The 17,021-nt window shown below is 36.6% G+C and overlaps 1 protein-coding gene across 1 annotated transcript; it reads right to left on the bottom strand.

The window, feature by feature from the left end:
• Nucleotides 1–4,260: 4,260 nt before the first annotated feature.
• Nucleotides 4,261–10,114, bottom strand: LOC124355971. The gene is made up of 3 exons (XM_046807119.1): nucleotides 9,318–10,114; nucleotides 8,453–8,621; nucleotides 4,261–4,392 (listed from the first exon to the last, which is right to left on the bottom strand). Exons 1-3 carry the CDS (start codon nucleotides 10,112–10,114, stop codon nucleotides 4,261–4,263), a joined length of 1,098 nt encoding a protein of 365 aa, XP_046663075.1.
• Nucleotides 10,115–17,021: the final 6,907 nt, after the last annotated feature.

The following is a 17,021-nucleotide window of genomic DNA, read 5'->3' as shown; positions in this document are numbered from 1 at the left end:
AAATATTAAATATTCAATGCTTGATAAGCTGAGTACTAAAATTTCAAAATAAAACGAAATTGCGATATAATTATTACTACAGATTGCGCAGTGATAAATTTAAACCACCTTATGCTTTAGAATTACTAATTAAACGCTGTTATATAACCCACCGTAATGAACAAAGCTGTAAAGATTTTCACATAATGTACTCGAACCTGGATGGGTTCCTTGACATTGTGCATCACATTTTTACTGTGGCTCAAGGAAAAACAAGGGAATGGATACACATACGCCTTAACTAGCCATTCTTGCTTCTATCGTGCAAAACCTATTATAAAATAGTTTCCAGGATTTCCCACTCTTATCGCAAGCATAAGACAAGCTACGGAAGTACATGGTTTGACAGTAGAAGTATTTTTAAGTTTACGTATGCATATATTTTCTTGGTCGGGGCAGCAACGCAAACTCAACTATGGCACTGTAAATAAATTAGTTTGGAAGTGAATTTCATTTGTGAGAATAGACATTTTTAGATCGTTTCCATGATAAAAAGCCGTATTCGTAGGGATTGTCAGTCCTACACACACACACTCGCGCGCGCGCGCGCGCACGCGCGCGCACACACACACACACACACACCACACACACACACACACACACACACACACACACACACACACACACACATATATATATATATATATATATATATATACAGGGTGTTCACAGATTTCTGTGGCTGATAGTTCTCATTCCAAACAAAAAATTTGTTGTAAACATAGGTCGAGAAATAAACCAAATTTGATACAGAGGTTGGAATAGGTAATAGAAATTTTTTTAAATATTGTGTTATTTTATTTAATATAAACAAAATAGCGTCTGTTCAAACATTTTTAAGTCAAATAATTAAAAAGAATAGTATAGTTATAAAAATTAACCAGAAACTAATTATTTGAACAATTTTATTACAATTCCAGGGGTTCTTGTTTGAACGAAATCCATCAACGCATAAACCAGCACGACCACTTTAAAGATACGCTTGCACAAGCCGGGAGCAGCAATCATTTTGTCTTTTGATAGGCAGGAGCTGTTTTACATTGGTTATAAAACTTTTACAAGATACCAACTATTTTTAAATTTTTACAACAATTCTAACGGTACTTGTTTCAACGGAATCCGTCAACACATGGCGAGCACGACCACTTTAAAGACATCATTGCACATGTATCAGTTGCTTGTTGCTGCTACTATTCATTTTGGAACTCCTTTTTGTTTGTTTATTGGTTTGGAATTTAGAATGTGTGTAATATTAAGGAACCTAATACTTTTACGATGACTTAAAAGCAGATATATGTTACTTAATATTTTCCATTTCACGAGCTGGAGAGATGACCCCACACTATCAGTACAGGGAAGGGTGCGTGATGTACGAGAGGGTGTCGGTTAATCGCCCAGTTTCGCTGAGATACCGGCTCCGGCTACACAATAGAACAAGAGGCGCTAATCGGACAAAACAAGTGTCAAAGTCAGCTGTTGAGAACAATATGGTAATCAGCTGACTAACGGTGAATGTCGGCGCATGCGCGGCCGCTCCTCTCCCGCCCTGGCGCGGTGTGCGTTCATTAAACCTGGCCTGCCTGGTCTGACCGGTTCCTTGACTTTCCGCAGCAAATCGCATCAGCGCTCGCGCTCGCACAATTTCCGCCATCATCTCACACTTTGCATACTGTGTTGGTACGAAATGTACCACACTTATTGCACCTACTCACTGGCGTACCCTGGATTTTAGTTTGGGGTCAAAACCCAACATCTTATATATCATGTAGGGCCAGATCTCTTCTTTTTTAATGTATCTGATATAATAAAGGTTTAATAATGTGAGTCCAAATTTTTGAAAATAGTTAAATTTGGAATCATTCTTATACCTGGGGTTAATTTAGAACACATTTATGAGGTGTTAAAGTTTTGGAGAACTCGTATTCCCGTGTCCATGTTTGGGGGGTTTTTGTACCTCCTAAACAACTCAGTGTGCAGCCCCTCCGACATAGCTTTCTACATACGCCACTGCTATTATATGTCATTCTAATTATCTACTTAATAACGCGCGCGAAGGGATAGTCCAAGAGCTGAAAGCCAGTTTGTCGCACATGTTAACAATATAGCTTGTTCGTGACGTTGATGGAGAAATGTTTCCTAAGATTGATCGTCTGCCTCCCTAGTTGTTGGTATGGTGCCTGATCGTCAGCCTCCCCAGTTGTTGGTATGACGACTGATCGTCAGCCTCCCTAGTTGTTGGTATGGTGCCTGATCGTCAGCCTCCCCAGTTGTTGGTATGGCAAGTGATCGTCAGCCTCCCCAGTTGTTGGTATTGTGCCTGATCGTCAGCCTCCCCAGTTGTTGGTATGGCGCCTGATCGTCAGCCTCCCCAGTTGTTGTTGGTATGGCGACTGATCGTCAGCCTCCCCAGTTGTTGGTATGGCAAGACTGATCGTCAGCCTCCCTAGTTGTTGGTATGGCGGTATGGCGACTGATCGTCAGCCTCCCCAGTTGTTGGTATGGCGACTGATCGTCAGCCTCCCCAGTTGTTGGTATGGTGACTGATCGTCAGCCTCCCCAATTGTTGGTATGGCGACTGATCGTCAGCCTCCCCAGTTGTTGGTGTGGCGATTGATCGTCAGCCTCCCCAGTTGTTGGTGTGGCGATTGATCGTCAGCCTCCTTAGTTGTTGGTATGGCGACTGATCGTCAGCCTCCCCAGTTGTTGGTATGGCGATTGATCGTCAGCCTCCCTAGTTGTTGGTATGGTGACTGATCGTCAGCCTCCCTAGTTGTTGGTATGGCGACTGATCGTCAGCCTCCCTAGTTGTTGGTGTGGCGATTGATCGTCAGCCTCCCCAGTTGTTGGTATGGCGACTGATCGTCAGCCTCCCTAGTTATTTGTATGGTGACTGATTGTCAGCCTCCCTAGTTGTTGGTATGGCGACTGATCGTCAGCCTACAATACAATTGTAAAATTTTGTAACACTCAGTCCAATATAAAATACATAATACTAGGACATAATATATCAAGTATGGAGATAGGTTTCCAGAGAGATTTATACTCTTTATTATTTTGATTTAATTCTAGATAAAATTAAAAATATAATTAATTGGAAATATTTTTAAAAGGCATTGCAAAAGTGGCTTATGACCCATAATCGGGGATAGCTTAATAAAGCACCAAAAGGAAAATTCATGTCCAATTTTGATCATTTTACGGTGCTTCAATATTTTGTTAATACTCACAAAGTGTTATTCCAGTTATCTTTTCAATTAATTTAAATAGATAAATAGCCACACACTTTGCGTGTTATCTATTACAATGGTATTAATTATTACATTCATGTTATTTATTATACTGCTTGTTGAATTTCCTATTGTTTGTTATTTATTACTATTTTATACATTTTTGCACTGTTTTTCAAACTTAAGTTTAGTATTGTGTCATAGTACTATATTTTGTTACTTGTTTACTATTATTATTCTTGTTTTGCATTTTTTTTATTTGATTTAAAGTTTATTATTGTTGATATCTTTAAAGTCTGTATTTTGTATTCATTTCTTTGGGTAAACTTAGTTGTAGTTGAATATGTATTTACTTGTTATAAGTGTTTCCTTCTATTTATTAACTGCCACTCATTATTATATTAGGTATGTTTGCACCACGGCAACTCAAATTTTGAAATCACTCTCAATAATTTAAAGTATAATATGAATTAAACATAAATGTCAAATTTTATTGCGTCTTCACCGATAAATCATGTTTACTTAATGAGGCTCTAATGCTGTAGTATTTTTGCTATCAATACATTCAAATTCAAACCTGCTTTTTAACACCACCTGCTTCTTTAGTACATCAGAGATCTTGTATGCGACACATAAAAATGTTTTGGATTTTGTGAAAAGTATAAAAGCATTTTACATATAATGCTTACAGTATGCCGTATTACACAGACTGGTGACATCTTACAATGTTGTTATAACCAAATCGAGTGCGTGTAATATAGACCGGAGTGAAATTGTTGAAACCTGCTGAAGACCTGTTCTGTGCCGCTGAGATGAGTTTGTTGTCACCCCACGTTCCGCCTGCCGCCATTTCTTGCAGCTGCTGAAGGACAATGTTCCGGCTATTTGCATGGACGATGGCCATTGTACGGCAGTGACATCGGCTGTATCTGGACCGCGTCATACTTCCCCGTCCACCATCCAGGTCACGTGTGTTGTCCTCGGGTCTTGTCGGTCATCCATCGTCATCGATACCGCTTCCATCGGAGGCGCTCGCCTCCAGACCGCAGACCATAGTTTCCGACGTTGTGCCCTGGGAGTGTAGCAGCATGTGGTGGTCTCTGTTGCTGGTCAAGCTCACACAGCACTGTTGGAATGCCGATATTAGTTGAACAGTGATGTAACTAAGGTGGGGGAGTTTAGTATCCTCCCATTTAAACAGGAATGCTATACAGGATTTCAAATATGCATGTATAACAGCAATTCAACTTGTTTGTAGTTAAATGTTTTTACTTTTTGAACTGAACCTATCTAATTTATATCTATCCAGATTTATTCCAACCCCCCCCCCACCCCACTTCTGTGGTGTGCTCTTCAATCTGGTGCAACCCCCCTCCCTCACCAAAACATCCTAGTTACGCCTCTGTAGATGAAATTCCACACCGTATTTAGATCTGTAAATATCGAATAAATACGAAGACACTTTGTGGCTCATGATGGCTATTTATTCTACTTTGTTAACAACGGATAAATGAAGTATGGGTATAATTAAACATGTTATAAATATATGACAATTAACAAGTCTACGGTTGTAATGCGTTAGAATGAATTTCTATATATGTAATCTATTAACCCGTATTATCGATTATAATGGGTTTTATATCGAGTTTACAATTCGATATATTCCTATGTCTCTTCTTTAGAGGTTTCAACCTACGTTTTCAAAACTATCAGACCAATCTAACGAATACTGTTTTAGTGAAAAAGGACTGCCCCTGGTGGCTCCAGTCACCTTTTTAAGTTTATGACTAGGAAATCATATTGGAAGTCGCACATACATAAATGGTCTCTGTACGGCGCTTTAAGATGATTTTTAAGGAAGAGGGGGATATTATCACTATATCGTGGTAACAAAACTCCCATTTTGTCTGACGTTTTAGAGTCAGATCTAGACACAAACAATACCATCAAAATGTGACAAAAACCGAAAACTATTTTACGTAACTTACCCTTATTTGTCACAGAGGTAGTTTGTGAGTCACACCCCATTTTTCAATAAAACTTGAATAAATATACTCCAGTTCTGGCAACGATTAAAACGTATTTAAACAAAAGCGGATAATGACCAGCAAATGTATCAAACCTAATTCTTCGACAATAAGTTTTAATGTAATTAAATTCAATAGGTTGTGTCAGTATTTTCAGAGTCTCCTCCTGATGGCTAGAAACGTAATTTATTTGCCCAGATTTTTAAATCGATTAGCTAAGAGTGGAGAATATGTTTTAATAATCCCCGCTGCCAATGTATTTACAAAACTTGATAGTTCGAAGTAGTATTTGTTTAAAAGGCATTTAAGAGTAAATTTGATTTCTGTAGAAATGAAAGACAGATTACGATAAGCAGACCTGGTTTTATATCGCTTATTACAATCATCGATACTTTATATATCGAATAACAGAACTATCAATCGATATCAATGTATCTAAAACACTAAATAGTTTAAACAATTGCTAACTGCCGTAATTTATAAATGAACCGTAACCATTAATCAAACGATAAAATTAGGACCGATAATAGGAAAAATTACATTTAAATAATAAAGAAAACGTAACAAAACAAACATCTTGAAATAGATAAAAACACAGTTAATCATCCTTTAGTGTTATTTTGTATAGTTTTCTAAAGTTAACTATCTTTTTTTACTTAAAAGAACTTACTTATAGAACAAATTGTGTTTAGAATATAAAAATATATGTACTGTTGGTGCAGATAATTTAACTATTGTTCTAATTAATTACTATTGGTTGATTATATCGATGGGTATAATAATTAAACATCGTTTGATAATTTCGATATAAAAACCGGGTCCGCTTATCGTACTTTACCCAAAATGGGCCTTCTGATCAAAGTGTGACTTAGGTTATAGAAGTCGGTGCCTTTGTTTAAGAGCTGGTTGTAGGGAAACCACCTTTTGAATTAATTACCTCATTAGAACAATGTTATACCTCAAACACCTGGAAGGTACGCCTTTATTTTGGCCCTAGAATCATCAGAAACTTGTCATTTCAAAGATAATAGGCATGCTAACTTTTTATTTTAAAGCGTTTTATATTTTAGCAGGATATTCAAAAGATCATTTCTTTAAACTTAGACATCTACAGTAATTGTAAGATCAAAAATAAAGGCATAAAAGGCTTTACGTTGTTCTTATGGGCTAAAACATTTCAATATTTCACTATTGCCTTCCAAAATTAATCAATAACCCACGCCTCACTTATAATTTCTATGATCTCTTGCATTAGATTAAAATTAAGATTATACCATTTGTACAACAGTAGACTATACCGACGTTATATTTAACAGTATTACTACAACAATTGGGTTTTTTATAAATAAAATTCATTTAAAAGCTACTATAAAGTATTTTGAGGCACTACTCCTTTAAAAATATCCTAAATGAATGAATGGCTGTAATTCCTATTTTATAACACAATTTTTAAGAGTTTAAAAACCACTTGCTGAAGTCCCACATTGTAAGGTTGTAATGAATGTAAGGATTTATTTGGATGTAAGGTTTTGGATTTATTGTTTTTCCTAAACCAAACTAGAGTGAATTAGTAACATATGATTTCAATGTTTCCTCCTAAATCAGTAATTTTTAGAACAATTTTGTATACTTTTTTATTCATTTTCCAATAACTTGTGACAATGTACAACGATCTTATTCTACGCTTCAGAAAATGCACCTAGGCGAATTCAGTCTAACGAAGTTTCAGTGGAACAAGTGAGAAAGTCAACAACGCAGAGCTATATTGAATTTTATTCTCAGCCTGCCATTTCCATAATACAATAACAACACCTTTCTGCTGTGAGATGGTATCAACAGATTTGCAGGCGTATCACACCCGTCTTGTTATGCAGTTGGAAATAGTAATGTCTATTATTTCAATACATACTAAATACTGTAAAACCTTTTTTTAGGTTTATCAGTCACTGCTTTAATCTAACAATTCGAGAAGTGCAAAAGTATATAATTACTTCAAACTATTATTAATCTCTTATATATATACAGAAAACAAAGTCGGGTTAGTAACACCATTTATAACTCAAAATGGCTGTACCGATTATAAAGATTTCTGATTTTTTGGATTTTTCTCCGCCCCGAATAATAGACTAATTATTAAAATATCCTTTGTTTGAAGTTTATTTTTTTGAATATTTATATAAAATATCTTAAAAGTTTACAGAGCTCCACTCCACTGGCCTCTATGGTTGTGAAAAGTCCCATAAGAAATGCATTGCAGCAAAATACATGTTATTAAGTGAAAGAGATAGGGACAGAGTGGCCTCTTAGCCAACACCGCTTCCTTTCGGGAGGCAGGAAACAAGAACCAATCATCATTCGTCATAATGAAGATTCTTCGAGCATTGGAATGATATTAATTAATAATTTATTAGTAGTAAATTATTACACATTTTCCAATCTAAATTTTATTTCTGCGAGCCCTTTCAGAATTCAAGATTCCATCATCATGCAACTTCATGAAATCGTCATAATGACGTGTAATTTTCATAGTAATTCAATTAAAGACTGTTCTTTCTAATAATGAAGTATTTTTAGGTCCCTGGTAAGAAAAACTGTTAAAAAAATACTAGCCTCGGATAATACCAAAGTATCCAAATTTTTACCTTCAGCCTTTTCTGGGGGGCCTGATTACAAAAGGATCGAAATTGCCAGCTTTTAATGGCTGTAATGTCAAGTGAAATTTGCAAACAAAGTTTCTACTTGTTTTGTCTTCAGGCATGTTATCATAATGCGGTATGAATCAAAGGATTTAGGGTAGTTTTTATTATATTTTAATGTCAGCTATTGTTGGCGGCGCGCATGACGGGCCTTGAATACTGGAATATTTATATGAAATGAAACACTTGTTTTTGAACGAACTGAACTTGTATTTTCTCAACAAACTAAAATGTTAATACAAAAAGTGGAATAAGCGGACTGTATTGTAATACAGCTAGCTGGCGCTAGCTGTCCTAAACTATATGTAATGTAGAGAGCTGTGTGCTCTCTACCCTACGCCTCCGGAGTACAATGAAGAACTGACTAGAGGAGCCTCGTTCTAGGCCCTTGTCCCAGGTAAAGGTTCTTTCTTGCTCCCATGAGGCGTGAGGGCCAGCCCCTCCCGCCCTGAAGCGACCCTACCATAAACCTGGGGGTAACATCCCTTGGTTCGTGGAAGGCCACCTCTAACAATGGGAGTGAAAGCTCTGTCGCCTCCCACGCCCTGAGAACAAGAACTCCACACCTCCAGGCGACCTTGTCATAAATATTAGGGATGTCACCCGTAATATCCAGACAACAATTCTCCCCTCTAACAATACAATAATAAACTAACAGTAAGATACTAAACTAATTACAAATATATTTATACCTAACATAAATGAACTATATCTAATAAACAAATAAAATAAAGGACTAAGACCGGGCCGTAACATACTCCCCGCCTTGAAATATTGATTTCAAAACTAATTGATTTGTTGAAGCTATGTGATGAAACATTCTAAATTTCTACTAATGACACATGTGCAGGACGAAACAATGAAACTAAACAATGGAACAATACTAATCAAAATATAAGTCTATAAAATGTATGTGTACAAGACAAAACTTAAACATGGTAGTTAGCAGAACAAGGATAAGTAAATTGAAAATCTAATTTACATTTACTATAGTTTTTACACAGAGTTAATAACAACAAAGATTATGAAAATATTGAAATTGAAACAAATACAATGAAATATTCAACTATAAATCAATCTGTTATTAATACACAATTAAACATAGACAGTTTGTAATTAGAAATGATGACACGGTTGAGTAGAATACCTACGACTGAATAGAACTACAAACAATTGGATGTGTGTCTTTGAACTTCGCTACTATAATTGAAAATTACTACTTAAACTAAGCTATGCTATACAACGGACTAAACTATGAGTATTTGAGGTCACTATGATGTTAAATGTATGATTAACTATATACACGAATACACTGACCTTCGCTTTACACATTACACTCTTGCACTGTATTAGGTTCTAGGGGGAGGATACATAGCTTGTTGACTGCTCTCCTGAAGGTGCCAGACGACGTCTTTACGGTGGCGACTCGGATCCTATTGTCCGCTCCAGGATGGACCGCCACCACTCGACCTGTAACCCACTTGAGAGGGGGCAAGTTGTCTTCTTTCAGGAGAACTAGTTGATTGAGCTGGATGTTGGCTGCTTCTGATCTCCACTTTGGCCGTTGTTGTAAGAGAGACAGATATTCTTTGGACCATCGTGTCCAAAAGTGCTGCGCAATCTGCTGTGTCCTCTGCCAATGTGACAACCTGTTTAATTGAATGTAACAAATGTTCGGTTCAGGTAATGCGGTTAAAGCATCACCAGTGAGAAAGTGACCAGGGGTTAATGGTGAAAGGTCATTTGGGTCAGTGGAAAGGGGAGTGAGAGGACGAGAGTTCAAGCAAGCTTCAATCATTGTTAAAGTAGTGTAAAATTCCTCGAAGGTGAGTGAGGCGTTGGCTACAACTCGTTTCAAATGATGTTTCACTGACCGAACAGCAGCTTCCCATAAGCCTCCGAAATGAGGGGATCGGGGTGGAATGAAGTGCCACTTAATGAGGTGAGCGGTTGATTCTTCGACGATTCTTCTCTGATGTTCTTCGTTTGTAAACAGATCTTGAAGCTCTCGAAGCTCTCTCTCTGCGCCTACGAAATTGGTGCCATTGTCCGAGTACATGTTTGTAACAATTCCTCGTCGTGAAATAAATCTCTTGAATGCTGCTATAAATGCTTCACTGGTCATGTCTGTTACTACTTCTAAATGTACAGCTTTGGTTGCAAGACATACAAATATCACTATGTATCCCTTCGATGTAGGACTGTTTCGTCTTTTTGAGGCTTTAATAAATACTGGGCCGCTGATATCAGTGCCAGTATTACTGAAAGGTCGACATGGGCGTACTCGATCTGATGGTAAGTCACCCATCTGAGGTTGCGTTGTTTTTGGATTAGCCTTAAAACACTTGACGCAACTGTGTGTGGTACGTCTTGCTAAATTTCGTCCATTAAGGGGCCAATATCGTTGCCGCAACGATGCAAGCAGCAGTTGAGGTGCCGCATGCAGAAGTCTGATGTGCTCATGACGAAAAATAAGTTCTGTTAGATGTGACTTGTATGGTAAAACAATGGGATGTTTTTGATCTATTTTGATTTCTGCATGTTTTAATCTCCCGCCTACTCTGATGAGTTTCTCGGGACCAAAAAAAGATTGAAGATTCCACAATGGACTGTCTTTCCTAATCTTCTTTCCTTCCATGAGCCTATTATAATCTTCTCTCATGTAATGTTCCTGTTCTGCTCTGATGAGATGATTTGTGGCATGGTTGAGCTCTTCTGTAGTTAATGGACCTGTAAGTTTATGATGTGAATTCTTCAGGTTGCTGATGAATCTAAGACAATACGCTGTAACTCTTGTGAGTGTGCTTAGAGATGAGTATTTTGCAACATCTATTAGTGGCTCAGTGCTGACAACCGCCAATGTAGTTGGTATTAGTTTTTGTTTCGCTCTATTTTTATCTGGGATTGTTTCCAACAATTCCTTCGAATTTGAATTCCATTTTCTTAAATTAAATCCTCCTGAGTTAAGCATTTGCGACATTTGTGTTTGAATGACTTTAGCGTCCTCAAGTGTTTTTGCACCTGTCATAAGATCATCTACATAGAAATCTGATAGCGCTATAGATGAGGCTATAGGATATGTTGATCGTTCATCTGTGGCCAGTTGATGGAGGGTCCTGATTGCTAAGAAGGGTGCTGCTGCTGTACCATAGGTGACAGTTTTTAACCTATAGACTTTTAGAGGTTGATCTCTACCTTGTCTCCCATAGTATGCGCTGTAAGTCCAGTTGTTTCTCATTAATGTATACCTGGCGGTACATTTTCTCTATATCTGCACTTAATACGTATGTATGATATCGAAATTTTGTTAAGATTGAGAAGACATCTTGCTGAATGGTAGGACCAACTAAAAGACAGTCATTTAATGATCGACCCACTGCTTCGTTTTGGCCGAAGCATCAAATACAACTCTGAGCTTCGTTGTTGAACTGTCTTCTCTAACGACAGGTAGATGCGGAATGTAATATACTGGACCAACTGGCTTCACGTTGGGGTTCCACCGCTTCCATATGCCCTAGTGCTTCATATTCATTCATGAATTGTGAATATGCTGCATGTAGATTGGGATCTCTTTCTACTTTTCTTTCCAGTTGACTAAATCGAGATTCAGCTGTTTTCTTGGACTCACCTAGACTATTTATGTCATCACTACATGGCAAGTTAACTACATATTTGCCTGTAGAATCCCTGTACGTTGTTCTTTCTCTGTGTACATCCGTTCACACGTGGTAGTTTGACTGGCTGGGGATGTGTGAACGTCACAATCTTCAATTTCCCAGAAACGTTGCACTTGCCTTGTTACTTGATCATCTATAGATAAATTGCATGTCAAGGTTGGTTTTTGTTTCCTAGTAGCAACCCTACCAGAGGCGACCCAACCTAATGATGTCTTTTGGAAAATTGGCGCCGATCTGTGTGGTCTCACCTGTCCAACACACAATAAACTAAAAAAGAGCTCTGCTCCTATGAGCATGTCTATTGGCCCTGGTGAGTTAAAATTAAAATCTGCTAGAGTCATTGTTGATGGCAGATTCCAATTGCTTGTGTCAATCTGAGTGTGGGGCAAATCGTTAGTTATTTTAGGTAAAATGAGACAGCTTAATGTAGTTTTGTAAGCATTATGTTGTGAGTGGATGGTGCAATAGACAACGTGTGAGATGGAGGCTTGCCTATTTCCGATGCCAGTGATTTGGATATTTGAGCGTACCTTTTGCAAATTTAATGCTCTCACCATCCTTTCTGTAATGAAATTCGACTGTGAAGCCGAATCCAACAACACTCTGCACGCTGTTGTCCCGCCATTATTATCCTCTATATCTACTACTGCTGTTGAGAGGAGAATGTGTTTGTCAGTAACATTAGACGTTAAGGCTGCAGGATGACCTTTTCTTGACTCAAAATTTAAATTTTTGCTGTTGGAGTGGAGTGGTCCTTTTGAAGGTGTAAAAGTGTGTTGTGTTTTTTGCTGCAAGTTTTGCAACCATTTGACTTGCAGTCCTTTGATAATATGTGTATGTGATAGACAGTTAATGCATAGACCTAAATCTTTCACTGATTGTAGTCTGGATAATACAGGCATATTTTGAAAACTATCACACTGATATATTTTATGACCCTTTTTGCATAAGGGGCAACATGGTGTGTTGCTGAAAAATGAACTAGAAGGTTTTTTGAGTTGTTGATGGTTTGAATTAAATTTATTACTACTTTGTTTAAAACTTGTGTTACTGTTTAAAGGTCTATTTAGATCAATAGCTTCTAAAATATTACACCTATTTTCTAGGAATGATGTCAACTGATGAAACGTGGGCAAGTTTGTGGTGACTAATTGGTTTTCCTGGGGGGTGGGGGGGGGGGGGGGTGGGGGGGGGGGGGGGTGGGGGGGGGGGGGGGTGGGGGGGGGGGGGGGTGGGGGGGGGGGGGGGTGGGGGGGGGGGGAATTTTTCCCCAGTAAAATTTTGTGTAGATTTCAAAAATGGATTCAAAATTTAAAAAAAAAACATTAAAAATAAGGGAGGAAATTGATTTTTTTATTGAAAAAAAACCCTGTTTTTTTAACAAAATAGCAAAATTTGGTCGTATTTAAAAAAAGATAAGGGGAATGGGGAAAATTTTTTGTTTTCCAATACTGATTCTTTAATAACCAGTAGAAGATGAAAATAAAAGTAACGTTGCATTATGTCATTTTAAAGCCCACAAAATGGGCAAGTTTTTTGTGGTATTGGCCTCTCTCTTCAGAATTAACTTCATTTAATTCCTCAGGTCTAATATCTTTTTAATGTTTTTGCCGAAAACTTAAGAATTTGATTTATTAGCAATTTGTTTGTATCAAACTCATTTTCAAGACAGTTTTTCTCCATTATTCCCATGTAAAATTTTGTGTAGATTTCAAAAATGGATTCAGAATTAAAAAAAAAAAACATTAAAAATAATGGAGGAAATTGAGTTTTATTGAAACAAAACATGATTTTTTAACAAAATAGCGAAATTGGTCGTAGTTAAAAGATAGATGGGATAGGGATTTTTTATTTTCATATTTTGGTCTATAATACTGAGTAGTATCACCCAAAAAATTTTTTGACACTAACTTAAATTCACCCTGTATAATATCAGTAATGTGTGCAGTATATATTGTTCACCGTTATTATTAATAAAATAAAATTTACACTATAAAAATGGGCTGCAAACTCATTTTTTATATATAGGGTGGCACATATGTCAGTTTCACCAGAATATGTCAGTTGTTCGAAATTGATTCACGTCAGTTGTCGACCTTGATTTTAACACTTCATACGACTGAGAACAGAATCACAAATATTTAGCTATAAAGGTTTATCGTTATTAACAAGCTCAAATGCACTTCTAATTAGGTTTCTGAGTTCGTCAAGATTTTGTGGTTTTGAACTATACACAGTCTCCTTTATATTACCCAACAGTGAAAAATCACATGGGATCAGGTCTGGAGAGTGCGCAGGCCAGCAATCGATTGTACCACGGTGACCAATCCATTCATTAAATGTGTTATTTAAAAAATCTCGAACTTGGATATCGAAATGTGCTGAGTGGGGAACCGTCTTGTTGCCAGATGAGCGAATGAATAATGAAAACAGGACTGTTTCTGAGCTCGGGAGCTACTACATCGTGCAGCAACCGTAAATAACTTTCTGAGTTAACATTTCGTTGAAGAAAATAAGGACCAATCAGTGCAGTACTCGAAATAGCTCCCCATACCATAACACCAGGCAAATTGAGGTCTGCTTGGGTTACGTTATGAGGATTTACATCCAATCAGTACACGCATTTATGCTGATTAACGAGTCCATTTAGGTAGAAACATGCCTCATCACACCACAAAATTGATCACAAGAAATTTTGATCAGCCACTGAGTGGACAATTTACTGTCTCACAGAATTTCAATTGCCTATCAGAATCATCCTCATGAAGCGCTTGGAGTAAAGATGGATGGTATGGCTTAAATTTAAATTGCTTTAACATTCTTTTCACACTTCTTCTTGATATTTCTAGTTCAACAGATACCTTTCAAGTCGATTTACCGGGACTGGCTACAAAAACTTGAGCAACTGTCTGCAGGTTTTCTTTATTGCAAATTGATCGTGGATGACCACACTTCGGGTCATTTAAAACGCTTCCTGTGTTTTCAAATTTCTTATTTAACTTCCGCATATACTTTTGAGTGGGTACCGTGACACCTGGATATTTACCACTAAATTCTTCATTTATTATAGCAGTATTTTTACTATGCTTCCACCAAAACTGAAGGATGTAAACTCTTGTAAGGATTGCAAACATTTTTAAAATACACAAAAAACAAATAACAGATGCAAAGAGTGTCACTTTTTACTAGCCACTGGAACAGACAACAATGAACTTACTCTGTGTTTCTGCCAACTTAACATTGTTACCAACATATCGAGATAAAATATCCCAATTTATAGGGAAACTGACATATGCGCCACCCTGTACATTTTAGGAATGTTTCATCCATCATACTCTCCTTCCAGATACACAGCTGGTCCGGAGTATTCTTGAGTGCTCACTTCCCATTACCTTTTCCCATTCATTGGTCAAAAGTCCATTGTTTGACCAATGCAAAATATGGTAATTGATTAATGGTTAAAACCTACTAAATGAAATGAAACATAAAAAATAAATTATATTATAACCTTTGACCTCTGCAGTGTTAGATGAATCACTTCCATCAAAACCAACTTTAATAACTTTTCTTAAATTTAACAGATTTGTCATATAACGATTTTAGCTTTCGTTCCTTTTTGCCCTTTTTATACTTACTGACTGCTGAGAAAGCACTTTCTACCTATTACCCAATACACTTACATTACATATTAAATTTGTATTATTATTTAATAATAATACACTATACAGTAATAATAAACTTTAAAAATGGAATGATCAGTTTTAAACTGAAATATGACCTCGTCCAAATCATAAATTTCCCTATCACTTCCCAATTCTATTTCTTTTCTTTTTTCATGACTGTAACACATCTCAAAGATATTGTTAATAAGGAATTGTCTATTATTATTACTGTATTATTATTTTTATAATCAGTACATCAATTATATTTCTATGTTTTACTATGAATTGAAAGTTCATAATTTTAGTTATTTTTCCAAACCTACAAGTATCAAACTTGTAGTTTTATAGTTACAAAATAAATTATGGATACGAGTACTACTTGCATGCGCACGCGCGCACACACACACACACACACACACACACACACACACACACACACACACACACACACACACATTCAAAGGTTAAATCTGGAATACTTGTAACAATCTGGAAATTTGAGAAACTGATTTTTAAGTAGTTAATTACGAAACTATCTTTGACATAACCACCTTAAAAATTTTCTTTTTTAACAAAAGGTCAGACCAATCCCCCTTTAATCTTATTCTGCTTTTTCTCATGGGCCACTGGCTTGTAGGAGGATCTTAGTAAACAATATATGGGGAGAGAGTTGCAATGGTACTGATAAAAAATGCTTTAGTCACAGACAGGATTTGAACCTACGCTATCTCTAACTCAAGTCCATAGCAAAGATACCATAGACCCTGACGCCACCTTTTCTCTCTCCCACTTATTACTGTTTTATTTATTAAATTATTTCTCCTTTTTTCATGTTTATATTGAAATACTTCTAAATGGATATCTAATACCTTTAAATGAGCAATTCTTGTGTTATTCAATATATATAACTTGAATCTCAAAAACGGCTCCAACGATTATCATGAAATTTAATATGAAGGGGGGTTTTGAGGGCGATACATCAATCTAGCTAGGTTTCATTTTTAGAAAACGTTGTTTTATCCGTGTTTTCAAGCAAACTGAATGACAAACTGCTACAACGTATACATTTATTTATTTTTTATTTCTTTGTTTACATTGTATAGTAAATGACATCTGATGTATTATAACGAGAGAAGTACGCCAATAGCTATTTGGTTTGGGGTGAAATGATTGATAAAATATGTGTTCAGTCATAAAGGTTTAGCTACTGACGAACAGCGAGAATACTTATTAGAAGAACAAAGACGTTGAGACGGAAGACGTTGTAGGGCTTTAGAACTTAATAATTATTTACCAACATATAAATGTGCCGTTACTGCAGCTGTGCAATATCACTCCTTAGGACTTCTTTTGGTGACTGTTGTTTGCACAGAGGAATTTTAATGGAGCAACCAAAATTTTCAAATGAATTAGTACGACTTTTTTTAAACCGTCACCCGTATTTTGAAGAGTCATAAAAAATAAGGACCAAATGCATTTTTTGCTCTAGCATCCTTTAATGCAGAAGATGACAGAACAATAAATAGCCTTGGCATTTATAGTTTTATCGTTTGCGAACAAGTATATCGTCAAATGAATCCCAAAACACGATTTACCAGGAAAAAATACTGTGCAAAGCTTGTTTCCTGATATTTTATATAATAGTGTATGTTTAAAGGACTTAACAATCTTAAGCACATTAATGATAAAGTAA

The sequence above is a fragment of the Homalodisca vitripennis genome, chromosome 2, assembly GCF_021130785.1.
Source record: "Homalodisca vitripennis isolate AUS2020 chromosome 2, UT_GWSS_2.1, whole genome shotgun sequence".
NCBI classification, from domain to species: domain Eukaryota; kingdom Metazoa; phylum Arthropoda; class Insecta; order Hemiptera; family Cicadellidae; genus Homalodisca; species Homalodisca vitripennis.
Note: the sequence above shows the minus strand (reverse complement) of the source record. Positions and strands in the feature narration are given on the sequence as shown.

Bases quoted from the DNA above. Each gene is read 5' to 3' on its own strand.
- LOC124355971 (XM_046807119.1), bottom strand. From the start codon at position 10,114: ATGACCAGTGAAGCATTTATAGCAGCATTCAAGAGATTTATTTCACGA. The intron at 8,622-9,317 runs GTAAAGCGAAGG...TTGTATTGTTAG, and splicing joins ACAGTGCAAGAGTGTAATGT to AGGGGAGAATTGTTGTCTGG. The intron at 4,393-8,452 runs GTAGGGTCGCTT...GCATTCCAACAG, and splicing joins ATGTTACCCCCAGGTTTATG to TGCTGTGTGAGCTTGACCAG.